This window comes from Aythya marila (assembly GCF_965140915.1).
Source record: "Aythya marila genome assembly, chromosome: 17".
In the NCBI taxonomy this organism is placed as follows: Eukaryota; Metazoa; Chordata; class Aves; order Anseriformes; family Anatidae; genus Aythya; species Aythya marila.
In genome coordinates this window covers 309,702-325,689 of record NC_139058.1, presented here as the reverse complement: position 1 = coordinate 325,689, position 15,988 = coordinate 309,702, and the positions used below count along the sequence as shown (strand labels likewise).

The 15,988-nt window shown below is 42.3% G+C and overlaps 1 protein-coding gene across 4 annotated transcripts in view; it reads right to left on the bottom strand.

Annotated features, from left to right (window-relative positions):
• The window catches only part of TTC28 (tetratricopeptide repeat domain 28), a gene marked incomplete at its 5' end in the record, with an annotated part of 156,886 nt that overhangs the window by 110,419 nt on the left and 30,479 nt on the right, over positions 1-15,988 (bottom strand). The window contains one exon of one of the 4 annotated variants that reach the window (XM_082773931.1): positions 2,385-2,676. The exons of the other annotated variants lie outside the window; for them this stretch is intronic. Within the exon in view, the coding sequence (XP_082630057.1) occupies positions 2,385-2,411 (27 nt within the window). Of the gene's footprint in view, positions 1-2,384; positions 2,677-15,988 lie in introns of those variants that run through there. 4 annotated transcript variants of the gene reach the window in all.

Below are 15,988 nucleotides of genomic sequence, written 5' to 3'. Positions count from 1 at the left end.
CTAGCAGCTTTTGGGCCCGCTAACCATTTGCCAGAGAAATGCATTCCAGCAACAGTGTTGCCCAGGCAATCCTCACCAACCTCGCTCCAAACTGGCCCCCGCTAGACGGAGGTGCCACTGACAGATAAGGGGAGACCTGAAGGGAAACGGAGTCAGAGGCAAGTGGCGAAAGTCCACATGAAGACTCTTTATTAATTCTGATGCACAGGGAAAAAAATAACAAACAATAATAATGTTCTAAATGTCAAAAAACACACATGAATTATGACAAAACAATATTTTAGTCACACACAAAACCTTTCTGCACATCAGCTGAAGGCCACATAATACCTTGTGTACCACGGGTGATAGCTGCTTATCAGTACCACCAAACAAAGGAGTTTCATCTAGGTTTACATGCAGGGTGAATAAACTGCATTCAGTCCCTATGCTGCACAGTTTGATGGTTGTAAAAGCAATAATTCCTCAATGAACAAAACACCTTAAACATTTCATGAAAAAGAAAAAAAAAAAAAAAAAAGGAAAAGCAAAAGAACATGAGTACAAACCTAATAAAACAAACAAGACTCCTAATTTAGTACAGCAGCACACATGCACAGCTTTTACATTTACAGCTCTCATTTTTGGATATTTTAACAGTGAAAGACAGGAAAACTGTTAATCAGAAATGACCAGCAGCTATAAATGACCAAGGGCTATAGGAACCCTAGCTACTAAACTTGCTTTCTCGTTTTGTGAAAACTGCATCGATCTTCCTATTAACAAATGGAACAGCAGTGCCATTCCTGAGCGGTTTGTATGAGTCATTTTCTTGAAACTGCTCTGTAAAGCACATGACTGCAACACTACAAAGGCACTCAGGCCAGGCCAGCAGAAATCCTGGCTACACTCACGTGAGTATGCTGGCAATAACGACAAAATAAACTCAATCTCTGCCGAGATTTTATTGGTACAGTACTACAGCTGAATACAGAACCTATTCCAACACGAACATAGTTTCCATCACATCACAGCACGAACAGGAATCAGTTTTTACTCAGACTAATAAGATGTTTCATAGTTGAGATGAATTAAGCTGTCTCCAGTAACCTCCACACAAGCAAACTGCGTTGCCTAAAATCAACATTATCTGGACACAAACAATAATGCAGAGGGGAAAAAAAAGCCATCTGACATTGTGATTTAAGCACAACGGGTGAGCCAGCACTGCAGAGTGAATCCTGACACTTGAAACGGAATCTTCCAGAGTCAAGGAGTCCAGCCAGCAGCCAAGAATAATATTTCAGCGGTTCAGCCGATACTGCTGTAACCATGGCCTAGAGGGGTTTCCATGGCCATAACCACAGGAGTAACTGCACATTCAGTTGAAAATAGTAAAAGCAGACATTTAAAAATCCATAGCTTGTAGACATCTTAAAACTAATTTGAAGGAAGACACAGAGAAGCTTGGAAAACATACAGAAACTCCCGTGGAGCTTGCCCATCATCTCTTTATTCTGTTGAAGATACAACGACTTGAAATAAGAACTCTCACAGTAAGTAATTGCCCGCTTGAAAACAACTAAAGGAACAGCTTCAGAAAAGCTGAGAAGAGATGAGGGATCAGCAACACTAAGCTTGACAGGTTCCTCAGAGATGCAGCGGCAATGCACCCTCTGGTCGGGACTTTCTGAAGCACTGCTTACTGCAGTGTCTAGTGCTCAAAGCGAGAGACGCTCTCATGCATTTCGCATGTGATTTCTATTTCTTCCCTGATGTAAAACACAGTATCAGGCACCATGCTACAAAGAAAGAAGGAGCCCTGCTGGTTCGAGCAGGTTTTTCCAAACAAACAAACAAACCAACAAAAAAACACACCAGAAAACGTGCAACAGCCCACAGCTGCCGGGAGCAGGGGGTCACTGCTGAGGAGGAGCAGCGCAGCGCATTCAGTTTGCGAGATTTTCCCTGAAAAGAATGTCAATAAAAAGCGCTGCCAAGCGCGGTAGAAAAAACGTCCTGCTACGCACCGAGCCGCCGGAGCCGCCGCGCGGCCGTGGCGCTGCGGAGCGGCCCGCAGCGAGCAGCCCCGGCCCCCGGGCCGCCCGCAACCACGGCGCCGCTCGGTGCGGGCCGGCCCCTCCCGGGGCGCCTCCCGCGCCGTGGCACGGCCGCTGCCCGGCGCCGCTCCGCGCGAGCAGCCGCGTTGGGGAACGGCCCGCGCGGGGCGCTCCGCGGGCGCGGGGCGAGCGGGCCCGAGGCTGCGGCCCCGGGGCGAGGCGGGGCGGCGGCAGCCGGCGGACAGCGAGCGGCCGGCGGGCGAGGGGCAGGGGCAGGGGGCGGCGCCGATCCCGGGGCCGGCTCCGTCGCGGGGCGCCCCCCGGGGGAGCCGCTTCGCCACCCACCTTCTTCCGGGGCTGCCATTTCATCATATTTGTAGAGCGGGGACGGAGAGCATCAAGGTCGCGCTCGGGCGCCGGCGGCGAGCGCAGCGGGGCCGCAGCCCCCGCTCATGCTGCCCGGCCCCGCCGCCCGGCCCGCGCCGCCCGCGGGAGAGGAGCCGGCCCCGCCGCGCGGGCCACGGGAGCGGGGCTCTCCTCGGCCGGCCCCGCCGGCACCGCTCACGCCCGCGGCCCGCGCGGACCCGCAGCGCCCGGGCGCAGCGCGCGGCCGCCCAGCGCCGCGTGTGGGGCCAGACCCCGGCCCGGCCCGGCGCCGCCCACGGCCCCGCCGCGCACGGGGGCGGAGAGGGGCGCGGGCCGCGGCGGAGCTCCCCCCCCCCCCGCCGCCCGGGCCCGCCCCCCGGGCCCGCCCCCGCCAGACCCGCCCTCTCCGTGTCTCTCCCTCTCTCCCTCCCCCGTCCCACGGGGCGGTGCCGCGGCCCGGGCCCGCGCGCGGCGGCGGAATTGCTCCGGTAATTCCAACTGGGAATTATCTGGAGGCTGCCGCGGAATTACTTCTGGAATTTGGAATTCTCTGGAAAGGAAGCGATGACAAACGAAAGCGATACGGGCGGCGTCAGCACCCCGCATCCCCGCCGTGCGGTCACTCGGCGGCTGCCCCCGCAGCTCCGCGCCCTGCCCCGCGGGTGCCGGCAGCAGCGAGCGGCAGCAGGAGGGCAGCGAGGCACTGCCCCGCGGCCAGGGCGCTGGGCTTGGACCAGCGGAGCTGCAGCAGGGGGGAAAAGTCACAGAACTGCCGCTAGCAGAGGCGCTGAGGGGATGCGCGCCACCTCCCTCCCTCCCAGCAGGGGCAGGAGGCGCACACAGATCAGACGGCAGCTCCAGAACAAAGGACGCCCGCTTCCAGTCCGTGCGAAACTCCAGCACGGCAAGTGCTGGCGAGACAAGGAAAACAAGCCCCAGAGTTCAAAAAGACCTAAGTGCTTTCAGTCCTCTGCCGGCCTAACAGGAGCCATTGGGCACGCAGACACTGACCCCTGGCTCAAAACGCCGCCGACGCGAGAGCTGCCGCAACCCAGCAGCAGCGAGGAGCACAAGGGGCAGGCGGCCCGCCTCCTGCAGCTCCCTCTGCCAATGCTGAAGATATAAAGTAATATTGCAGTAAAGAAAGTAAGTGCTCAGAATCAGACAGTGTCATTTACCATCGATGCTGTCAGAACGAAGCTTAATTTAATTCATGAACAGATTGCAAAATGTATTGTTTTGACACGATCAACAGGAGGTTTCTGAAATTCCTCCTGAGTAAAGATAATTAACAGGAAGGAAAGCAGGAGCTGTGCATACAAACTCATCACAGAAGGGAGCAAGCTGGTTGACTCAATCTTAATTCTTACTCCTTCAGTGATTGGCATTTCAGCTATATTTTTTCTCCTGCTTTAGAAAAAAAATTACTGTTGACACGATTTTCAAAGCCAGAGAAAATATCCAGAATAAAGGCACTATAAATGCCTGGTATCTGAAGGAAATGGTAAACATTATTCACTCTTTCAAAATCAGTTATCTGAATTCTTTAAAATTAAAGAAAACACTATGTTTTTTTGTTTGTGTGGGGGGTTGTTTTTTTTTTTTTTTTTTTTTTTTTTTAAGTCTCTGTTTCTCTTCCCAGCTTGGAAGCTACTCAGTATGTAGTCATTCAAATGCCAGAAAATGTTGAAATCGTTCTCTTACATTGGCAGCTTTCATCTCCATCACCAGAAGGAAATTCTCACGTCCATTTCAAAGTGAATTGATTCATTTTCTCCAGTAAAATTCAAGTACTAGGGCTTTGTAAAGTTCAGTCTCAATCACTGGACACGTTGTGCATGAATATGAACACAAAGGGGAAGATAATGTTGGTCCATCACAGTTAAACGCCTCTCAGTTCATTAACAGTGAAGTGGTTGAAAAGTAGCAATCAGCTTCTCCCTCCCCATCATCCTTGGCTCAAAATACTGTGTGTGTGTAGAGAGCCATGTGCCATCAGTCCCTGTATAGGACTATGCCTCATAATGTCAGTAACCTATGATAGGCTCTGTGCATTTTCTCAATAAGAAACAGTATTGCAAATTCATTCTGAGTGAATGGACCATACCTCTGGAATCAGCAGTTTTCTCTTCCAAGCATACATCAGTAATGAATAAACATATTTTATCCTTTCCAATATTCAGGAGTGAATAGTAGTCATCATTTTGGTTGGTTCGTACAAAGTCTGCTAGTAAAATGATTAACTACACCCATACTTTTCTTTTGTTCCCTTTCCCTGATTTACTGGCATTTATAAAATTGGGACTGTGGAGATGACAGTCCAGTACATTGCACCAAATACCTGTCCATCTTCTCCTAAGGATGATGAATAACTTAGAAGAAATTGGTGTGTAATTAAGAAATATCTGATATTAGATGCCATTCTTACAAATCAAAGAAAAAAAATAGTGTCTTTTTCAGATTAATCTGTTTCAAGAGCCTAAAACTATTCAATGTACTACCACCTTCCCTGCATAACCGTTCATTTTTATTAACTTCTGAGTTCTAACACCATTGCTTCACCTTGAAATTCCTCTTAGTCAAGAGAACTGCATCACCATGAAGCAACCACAGATACCTCAAGTAGAAAAAAATCCTGTTGCAGATGGTTTGGTGATCAGACTGCAAGTTAGACTAACTAAAGTGTATGAGAATTCAACTCATTCTACTCTACAGAGAGTTATCCTACAGTTTAGCAAGCAGGTAAGTCAGACAGTACTCAGCAGGTTCATAAAGATTTAGAGTAACAACTTGATCTTACAGAGTCTGAAAGATGCCCGCATTTTAACAGTTAACAAGACACCAACACAGAAAGAGGGATGTAGATCAGGCTCCTAATGGACAAGTCCCTTGGCAAATTCATGAAGCATAATAAAATCATTTTATTTACAAATTTATTAAAGCGGCTTTCAGTCCATTACAATGATTGTTTCCATCACACAGCCTGCCCCAAACCAGCAGACTGAACACACATACCATATCTTGCATTTGTATAAAGACAGATACACCATGCTTGATCTGACCTACTACAGCTGCCAAACAAGTGTGGACTACAAGAGGAAAAAGTATTTCAGAAAATCCTCCTAGACTTGGAGATGCCTAGAAATTAGTAAGAAGGCAACTCAAAGAGTAGCAATAACTGGAGCTCTGAAAAGAATCTCTCTTCTCTATAGTACCAGAAATCAGTAAGTGATAACTCATGTTTAGACAATTTATGGCAAATTCTTATGCAATTGACAATCAAAATTTATTTCCAACCTCCACACTAAAGGTGCTTTGGGCTCAGTCTGCTGTTACTTTCTTTATATAAGAAAGAAGTAATGAACTTCAGCTAAAGGTGCTGGGGTCAGTTAGCATTGTCACAGTACATACCACAGAGAGAGTGCACAGAAAAGCACAAGAATACAGTAGGCTGGGAAAGCAATACAAACCTCTACAACATTTTTGCATATCATGCTTTCTCTGTCTTCTTCTGGTCCATCTACATTTCGTTTCTGTTGCATTTTGCTACTGGCCTACAGTATTTGGCCACGTTCTTTTGATAATAAAGCAGTATTTGCAGTAGCATGGATCATTTTCATTATTAGGTTACCTGGGGTTTGTATCTCAGCAGCTGACGCTCTTCAAAAGACTGCAAATCACTTTGGAAAACACTTTTTTTAGCCAGGCAGAAAAAGCTCTTTTCACAGGGATACATTCCAGGCTAAAAAAAACAATGACAAGGCTTTGAGAAATACGGGTATGCTTATCTGGAAAATTCCACTGGAATTTTCCTTCCACAGGAAGGAAGCTGAGAAAAACTGGTTGCTTAACACTAATTAGAGTTGTAGCATGACCTAGTTCAAAGCGATGTAGAATTGAAATGAACCAAAGATAAGGAAAAAGTCTACAGAATTCTATTTATTACTGGCAAGTGGATTCATTAAGCTGGTGGGGCAAAGGAGGGAGCTAGCCATCCAAGGTGAATTTTCTGGGGACTGCAGGTGCCTGTCACTAATTACAAGTTATTCATTGGTACCCTGAAATGATCAAATATGTCAATACAAGATTAAGGCTAATCTTGTTATGACACAGAATCCCCTCTCAAGTGCTGGCACCTGAACTAGAGCCTGTAGGGAATGGATTTCTGCACAGACCTCTCTTCCATGCTAGTCACAGGGAACAAGGGACATGGAATGGTCTGTTTTATTCCTTGTTACTCATCACCCAGACTTCTAGACACACTTTTTAAAGTATTTTCTTCATAAAGTAGGTCTAGTTTATAATGTTATTTGCCCAACACAGATCATTGACAAGCAGAAAGAGGTAGCAAAAGTTCCCACCAAAAATTTGCTTTCATTGCAGAAATGAACAAGACATACACATGCATTAAATAAATAAATAAATAAATAAATATTCTTACAGGTCATATGCAAATGCATGTGTCAATTTTCCACCTCATTTGGGGCTTTTGCCCCCCAGATAAGGCAGTTGTCTTTTAATGGACAAAGTCTTGCGATAAAACTCCATCCCTTTCATCCCTTGTGAAATAAATGGGACTATACACTTTATGACTCCTTTTAGAATTACATGTCTTGTATTCCATGCCTTGTATCACAAAAAAGTGAACAGCATACTGCCCTGTTTCATCATCTTTCCTTTCACAGCATAGCAAGAGACTCTTCTGGCATCTCTGTCGTTAATTTAAGTATTTATGCATGCATATCTACAAATAATAGATAGAGAAGCTGCAAGGAAATGAGCATTATCACAGACTGAGAAACAGAGAAACAGAGGCTTTGATGCTGTGTAGCTATGGTTCAGCAATAGCTAAAACACTGGTGTGTTATCAACACTATTTTGGTCACAAACCCAAAACAAAGTACTGTATGATCTGCTATGAAGAATATCAACACCATCCCAAGCAAGCCCAGCACACTCAGTGCCCAACACCTTAACAGAGACTATGCATACAGTAAACAAATAGTTTACAGGTTTCTACATGAGGAACAAGAAAGAGTTCTGCCTACACCAGGGTGAGCCTCTTATTAACAGAATAGCCATTCAAACTCATCTGTAGCAGGGACAAAGAGCAACAAAATGTGGAGAAATAACTAAACTCACATGGTATGGCACCCTGATTCTTCAGAAGCACACAATTATGCTTAAATTTAAAATATTCAGAAATAAATCCGGGGGGGGGGGGGAAATCCATCTTTATTTGCATGGGAAACGCTAATTATTTACTGAGGAAATTCCAGATCAAGAAGCTTAAGGATGAAGGTTTCAGTCACGAATAGAAATTTGCTGGCTAGTGCTGTTTTCTGAATAGATGCATTATTTAAATGTCATGATGTGCTAGTAAAATATTTATGTGATAGTCTCACGGAAAAACATGTATTTCTATAGTTTATTGGGTAGGGAATATATTCTAAATTTTAACTGTATCTTACCAAGGAAGGTGGTTGCTTTCTATCTGTTAATCGTGACTGTTACTGGCCAAAGAATCTTCAGCTGTGTCATTGTATGATTCTGACCAGAAAAAAGAACACACACATTTGGGACCTGCTTTTAATTATGACTTCCCCTTCCTTCCTTCAATAGCAAGCACAAGTACTGCTGCTATGGTGACAACTATAATTTGATCAAGACCAAATTGTAGGTGAAAAGAACTAGCCAGTGTTAAGAGCTTTTGCCTTTCTGCCCTTAAAACTGAGATTCTTGTAAACACCTTGCTGACTTCATTTTTTTTTTTTCCTAACACCTGCAAGCTGCAGACCCTGATTCTAGCAGACCTGGATTCTAGCTGTCAAGTGGCTTTGAGCACAGAAAAAAAATAAACACCTAGGAGGAGGAGAATGGTAATATAAAACAGATGTTAAGGAAATTTGCTCTTTCTTTAGCAACACTGCTAATTTGATCAAAAAACTTTACAAATACAGCTTGACCTCATTCAGATGAGGCTTCCGGTTTAATCTGCACTGCTGTTTCAGAGTGGACACAGGCAGGAGTAGGTTCTCTGCACTGGAAAGGCAAAAGCATCCTGTGCCTATGAAGTTCAGTTTTATGGGATTCTCCTTTTGTACAGATTAAGGTGATTAAATAAATAAAAACACCAAAAAAAATTTCAACTTACACTCTAGTTCTCCAAAGGGGCTGCAGGGTAAGGGGAAGGAGGAGAAAGAGGAGGAGGAATAGACTGAGAGGAGGGGCACACATGGGAAAGAAAACAAGCACGTCAGAGCAAGAGAGACCAAGCGAACGCATGGCACGTTTGCCTGTCTGTGCACTGGTGTGGCACGTCCACGCTGCTGTGCTTCACAGCACTGCACAATGCCTCCTCAGCCAGTGCTGATGGACCCAAAGGACTGGCAACAATGCTGTGCAGCCATCAGCAAGGATTAGATCAGCGAATTCACAGGAAGTACTGCCAGGTCAAGGAGAGGAAGACCTCACGCATGGGGAATTTAGAAATAAGTATTTTTGAATATAAGTAGCTGAATTCAAAGACAACCACAATTTTGTTCCATGTTCAAATATTCACAGTATTCCCTTCTCCAAGAATTGTTCCCAAATGCTGCAGTTCTGTGAGGAAACGCTCCCATTTCACATGCTAGTGATTTCAGAGGATGGTTTTGTTCCTGCATGCAGAAACTGCTCCTTCTCGTTGCCAAGCAACCCCAACTGTACTACAAGACGTGCATTTTAGCCATCAGCAGTTTAAACCATAAATAAATATTCTAGAAGAATGAAAACAACTACCCAACCCCTAGCAATGTTCCAAGTGTGAACATTTTTAATTATAGTTTGAAATCATATGCTTGCATAGACACTGCTCCCAAAGGGGTGAATTCCAGACATATCTGAAAATGACAAGAATAAACTGAAAAATAAAATGAATTAAACGAGCCAAATTGCCAGCATATAATCCCAAATATTGTGTAATGGTAACACACCTTGGGAGATGAGGGAAAAACAGAGAGCTACAGGAAAGAAGAATGAACTTGAGGAATTCCTTTGCTAGTAGGAAGAACCTTAGCACGTTACTTAGCAAGACAAAGATAATTATACAAAAGAAGCAACACTACAGAAGAGCAAAAATACTGTGTTCACTAATCAGTGTTTTAGAACAGAGTAAGTTTTAATAAGGTCATGAATTATGAAAAGCTAGAAAGGAAAATGAAGGGATCATTTGAAGAGAATAGTCACAAACATTAAGGTGGGTGGAGAAAGAATAACTGCAGTAATTAATTTCCTTTAAAAAACACAACTAGCTGCATAGTGAAATGAAACATCTAATTTATGAAGAGCCACAAGAGGCAAGGTCAAACAAAACTGTATTTCTTCACTAGTGCTCCACCAAGTTCAGCCTTTTATATGCTGCTGAAGAAAATTACGTATCAAGCCTCAACCTACTCAGAGACCATCTCTTTTGTGGGTACATGTTTCAATAAGGCGTCCTGAAGAAATATTTTCAAAGTGTTTGCCACTGTGGGAAAGGACGAAGAAGCCTGAAGCAGACAGGGCCAGCTTGCGAAGCAACCTATCTCATGGCTCTGTACATCAAATATTGCCTAAGATATGGTCAATTTCCTAAGTGTACAAAGTCCAACACAAACTGCTTTAACAAATACCTTTTCTGGAGCTTACAGAGGGAGGAAGTTACAGAGTTTTGTGATGCTGCATAGTTCATCCTGCTTTTCAGGACACAAAACTTCAGAGAACTGCAATGCTCAACTTTATTTATTTATTTCCTCTGAAAAGGCTACATAATAAAACTATTGTATTGTAAAGGATCTGTTTTGTCTATTCAAAAATTCTCTTCTACGCAGTGGAAATGGAAGCATGTTACAACACCTATCTTATTCCTGAGCCCTGAGATTTTCAAGAAAAGATCCTGTAACAGTCAGAAACAGCACTTATAACTCTCTAAGGAGTCTTCTACTGATTTACAATGACAGACAGTTCTACTGCTGAACTTTCTTGTAAAACGTAGAAGAGGAATTTCATTTGTGTCTGTTCATATTTTCAGTCGGGAATACATGAATAAGATATGTGACACAATTCATCCATATTCAGTATCATCTTTTCACCAAACCATAGTGTGTTGAAGCTATACAGCAGCCCTCTTCTATGCTACAGCACTGAGAAAGGAAGAAAGGAATAAACTTACCTTCTGTACAATGACAGAGTTTCTACAGATAGACAGCCAACAAGCGCTCTCAGAAAAAAATCAGATAAATCTTCAGATGGATGTTCAAAGAGCAGTTATTTCTTTAGGCTACAGTTATGTGAAAAATAACTTCATTGTCACATCTGAGATAATTTTATAAGAAACAATCCTGATGTGCTATAAAACTATACAGCATTGCTGAAATCACTGGAGCAGGGACAACTTGCACCCTGAGGGTGTATATATATATATATAAAATTCTTGCTGCTGGGGAAGTATATCCAAATGGAGGTTTAACTCATACTGTCCTCATTACTGACACGACTGTCAGCTCAGACATTTTCACAGTATTTACTGTCTAACCCTATGCAGTGCATCCCAGCTCTCACAGAGCCCATTCTTTCCAGAAGGAATATTTCTATCGGATGAGTAAATATAGGTGTAGTCTACTGCATTCACCATCATGATGAAGTGTTGATGATGTGTTTTTATATAACTTCACTACTTTTGACTGTAAGCTCAGAAGAGCTCATCAAAATAAGAACCTAAATAGCCAGTGACCATGTCAAGATGCAATTAGTTTTGCTCTAAAATGGACAGGCCAGCATGCTACATCACAGAACCCGTATTCAGAACCTGACCTGCAATGTCATTTTTCAGCATAAAGTTGTGAGAGCATTTAAGAATAACTAGGTCAATTGTATCAATTGTTTACTACTATTTTTGCAATCAGTCTCTTTTCTTACCAAATATTTATTTTAACAGGCGATCCCATTGCAGACTCAAAAGCACAAACTCATGCTTGAAGAGTCATGTGCACTCACTTTTACCTCCCCATTTCTGCAACACACATTATCCAATTAAAAAAAAGTGATATTACCAGTGGATGCCTCTGAAACAGGGGCTCTTCACACATGCACAGAACAAATAGAAAAGAGCAAGTATTGTTATATGGTTCCCCATAACATCTGTGCAGACACGTCTAAAATCCTCAGAATAAGGCCTACTACTTGTGGCCACAGCAGAACTCAGAGCCCAGGCTCCACAACCCATTCCATGTACAGCCTCTGCTTTGACTATCAGCCAGAAATGCTTAATGCGAATTAAAAACAGTCACTCTCATGTAAACATCGTAAGAACTAACAAGCAATTCCATTCTACCAAGCAACTAGCAATTTTTCACAAACTTTCACACAGTTCCAAGCTAGTGACCTGGGAGTCTTTTCAAACCATGCTACTACAAGTAAAGCTCAGTCCTTAGACTTGAATGGATCAATAATTTCTTATACTTGCTAAATTTATAAACTGACCTTTAAAGTAAGTCCGGCGATCAAAAAGAACAACACAATCTCATTTATGCTCTTAAGCTTTGTAAAACTATGCCTAACTCAAGAGGAGTATACATATTTAAAAACATCACATCAGTGATGGAAAACATGACCGTATTTCCTTTTTGCTTTCAGCAAGCACATTAATGGCAAAATTTCTTACACAGCTTCGTTTCTTTAATCCTCAAATGATACAATTTGATAGAAGTACCTGTTTTATTGACATGTTATTGCAGGCTCATATGACTCCAGCATTAGTATGCACAGAAATCAAGGCTTTATCCAGTACAAACAATTGCTGAACAAAGTCAGTATGAGCAAATGAAAAAGACTATAAGTGAATGCAAAAGGAAATAATGTAATGGCTTTCTTGGTCATTCTTGGCTTCTGAAAAATGTCTTTTCTAGAGATATGTAAATTAGCTAATACTGTATTCTGGCTATAAGGCAGCTTCACTATCATGAAGTGCTCACCTACTGCATTTGTTTCCAAGCACTACAATAGCAAGTTAACGATAATCCAGAGGTAGCACGGAAAACATACTTAGAACTGAAAATGTAATATACGGAAAAGATATCTTGGCAAGTAACTTTGATAGGCAATACCTCTGACAGCAGCAATTGAACATGTGCAAGAAGTATTAAAAATGCAGGTAGGAGAATGAATTACCTGACTAGTGTAAGCAAATATAAGAAAGGGCAAGAATTAACTAAAGTCTTCTCAAACTATTAAGATCTAGGAGAGACTGAGAAAATTCTGTAGATCTCAAATTTCACTTTTGCATAGGATGTCTTTTTGTATGTGCTCTAAATAGAGGCAGTGAAAGACAAAAGAGAAATTGGTTTGATAACAGTTGCTTTGTGTGGTCACATATTTTTACGCTGTTCTACATGACAACATAGCAGGCTTTCAGAAACTACCTGGAATGAATGTCAGTTTTCCATCTTGCTACCCAGTTGCCATTCTGTGAGTATCATAATTTAGGTAAAGTGCTGCCAATAAACTTATACTTACCACTTCAGATAAACTTACTGTTAACCTTCTGATTAAAAATCCCTTCTAATTAAGATGTGTAAAGGCTTGGGCCTAGTAAGCATGACTTTAAAGTTCTAAAGCTAATGAAGTTTTACTACAAATTGTTCCAAATCATTACAGCCTCAATTAAAAAACAAACAATGACAAAAACAACAAACAAAAAACAGGTGTTCTGGCTGCTGAACTGAACTGAGCTGAGCTGCTACAGGAACCACATACCAGATTAGACAAGTTGTTCTGTAAATCTGATAGCCTGGCCTATTAAGTCAGCCAGTTACTTTGGTTTGAATCCTTTTAACGGAACAGACAAAATCAGTCCAATCAGTATGGAAACACCTCTAACAGATCTTCCTTCTACAGATTGAGAATACAGCAAAATTGTGTATCTTGTGTATGAGAAAGACAACTCCTTTCTGGTAATACTTGTTAAAAGGCTATGCCTTGCTGTCTGAAGTCTGGGAGTATTTGTTGTGTCTATCCAAGCACAGTGGTATTTACAGGCCTGTACTATTCCTTATTAAAACTGCACAGAACATAATTTGCCTCCTTAGTTGTCAAGCACAAGACATGCCAACACATACTGCTGACAGCATGGCAAAAACGCCTACGTATCCCAAACAGAAGGAAGGAGATCCTTTTCAGAGTACGCAGTCTCAAAACTAAGCAGAAGAATGACTTCTACTGAAGTATAAAGCACGAATCTCCCACCAAGACACAGGCTTAACATTCCTCTGAGGAAACGGTCAGAGTACCTCTTAAACAAACCTTTCAAAAATGGCACAGTTCCACAGATTCCATGGTGGCATTTTATCTGTACAACTCTTATAGGAGACTTGTTTGTACTCTTGCATACAATTCAGCCAGATCACAATACCATTAGTTAGCAATAACCACTTCAGCCTGAAAAATCATCAGTAAACATCAAAAAATAACACAAATAGAACATAAGAAACCTCCTAAGCTTGAAATGTGCTCTCTGTCAGTCCCATTTGGATAAGGAATTCCTGACTTGCTGTAGGCGTTCCCCTCTTGCTGCCTTCCAGCAGCTCCCCTCCTCCTTTAACCTCTCAGAGTCTGTGCAAAGGGAAGGGGAAGCAAAGCTAGATTTAACTTTCTATATACCGATGACCAGGTAACATATAATGTACTTTACAAATAGTTGACCTCAAATTTAGAAGAGAATTGTAATTTCACTCTGAAGTACAGAAAAACGCAAATCCAACATTGCATGTGAAGGACTGTTAAGTAACACATTCAGATAATGCCTGGAAGCACATTAATCTGTAGAGTGATCTGAGTGATCTGTGCATTAGTAAACAGAAGAGTGGCTGGCATCAGAAGCCTCTGATGTAATAAAGTTGTAACCATTCATAACAGACAGTAAAAGAAAGGTGAAAACTGAAGTGAATGAATACCTTTGATGGTGCAAATCATTCATATTAGCAAACTCTATGTTTTCTGGATGAAACTGGAGATTCTCAGAGATCATCTCTGAAACTACAGAAAAACGCTGAATAAGGCCTTCTAAACAGACTGCTCTTGAGAGCAAAAACCTGGGGTTTAGGAGTGAAAAAACGCTGTAGAGAGCATCTGTACTTGGCAGACACTGTGACCTGACCAGGCCCAGTACAGGACATTCTTATTTCATCTCTTAGTGTCTTTATGAAAATGACTTTTCCATTTCTCAAACTGCATTCCAGCACACACATCTGGCAGTGCACTGCAGTGTGAACAGCATTTACTAGCTCTCAGTGCATATGTTATGCATCCAATGACATCATGCGCTGTTCAGCTTGCCAAAGCTCAGTCTCTACTGCACAGACCACCAGAACAGAGCCTCAGAATCTCCATGGGGAAAAAGGGCTAGCTTCCAATACAAAAGGTTGTCCCCTTGCAAAACCTTATTTAATGCTTTGTTTGTTGTATTGTGTTCTCTCCTACTCGTACCTATTCTACTTCCCATCTATTCAAAAAGAAATTTCAAATCATTCCTAAATTGCTTATATTATATCCTGCCTGTAGACATTTTCTCTTTGCAGAAGGCCATAACTTCTCTGAACACAACATGCCTTTCTCCTTTTATTCAATGTGAGTTTTTAACTCTTTATCCACCTGAAACCTGGGAAATCTGTATTTCTCCCCAATAAAGCTTTAGACGTTTTTCATTGCGACAGGTAACAGTAGGTGATGCAGTACAGATTTATTGTTCTCTGAAGATGAGATCAATGGCTCATCTTGCGTGATATTCATTACTTATTGTCTCAGCAGCAAGGAATCTCTCTAGCCCATTTAAAATAGTTTTTACCTTGTAAGGCAAATCAGAAGAAAAATAGTTCCGGTTGCTGAAAAATGTTTGTGTTCAGTCATAATCAAATCTTTCAAAACCTTTTAAAGAAAAGTATATGTATGTCTACAACAAAGGACCTAATTAGCCCAAAGACTTATCAACTGTAATGTCAGGAGCTCTGAAGACAAGAACCACTGCTGAGTTAGACCCAAGGTCTGTCCATCCTAGTACCTTATCTCTGACAGTGGTGACTCAAGGATGCTTATGAATCAAAGCAAGTATAAAGCTATCTTTTGCAACACACTCATCCAGATCCTGGCAACACAGTATTTTTGAGACATCCTAAAATACATTTGGACAATTATGTGTCATGTTTCTTCAATAGCCCTCTCAGCTATTAAATAAACAGTGGAACCCAAATACTGCTGCAGGCTGCTACAATATCCTGTGCCATCCACCACATAATTAAGATGTGTATGGATAAGCCACTGTATTTCTCACACACAAAGCAAAAGTTAACCACAGCACTCATATTCACCCATTACATCAGCTGTCATATATGGGTAAAACCAAGCGAAATTTTCTTCTCTTTGCTACGTCTGCTATCCTGACTTCGAACCCTCATTGTCTCCTTCACTAACGTGCTGTCCTCTAGCCTCTCACTTTGAATAGGTTATCAGAGGAATACATATAATACTACGATAATTAGATTTGTTTGTTTTAACCTATTCCTTAATAATTT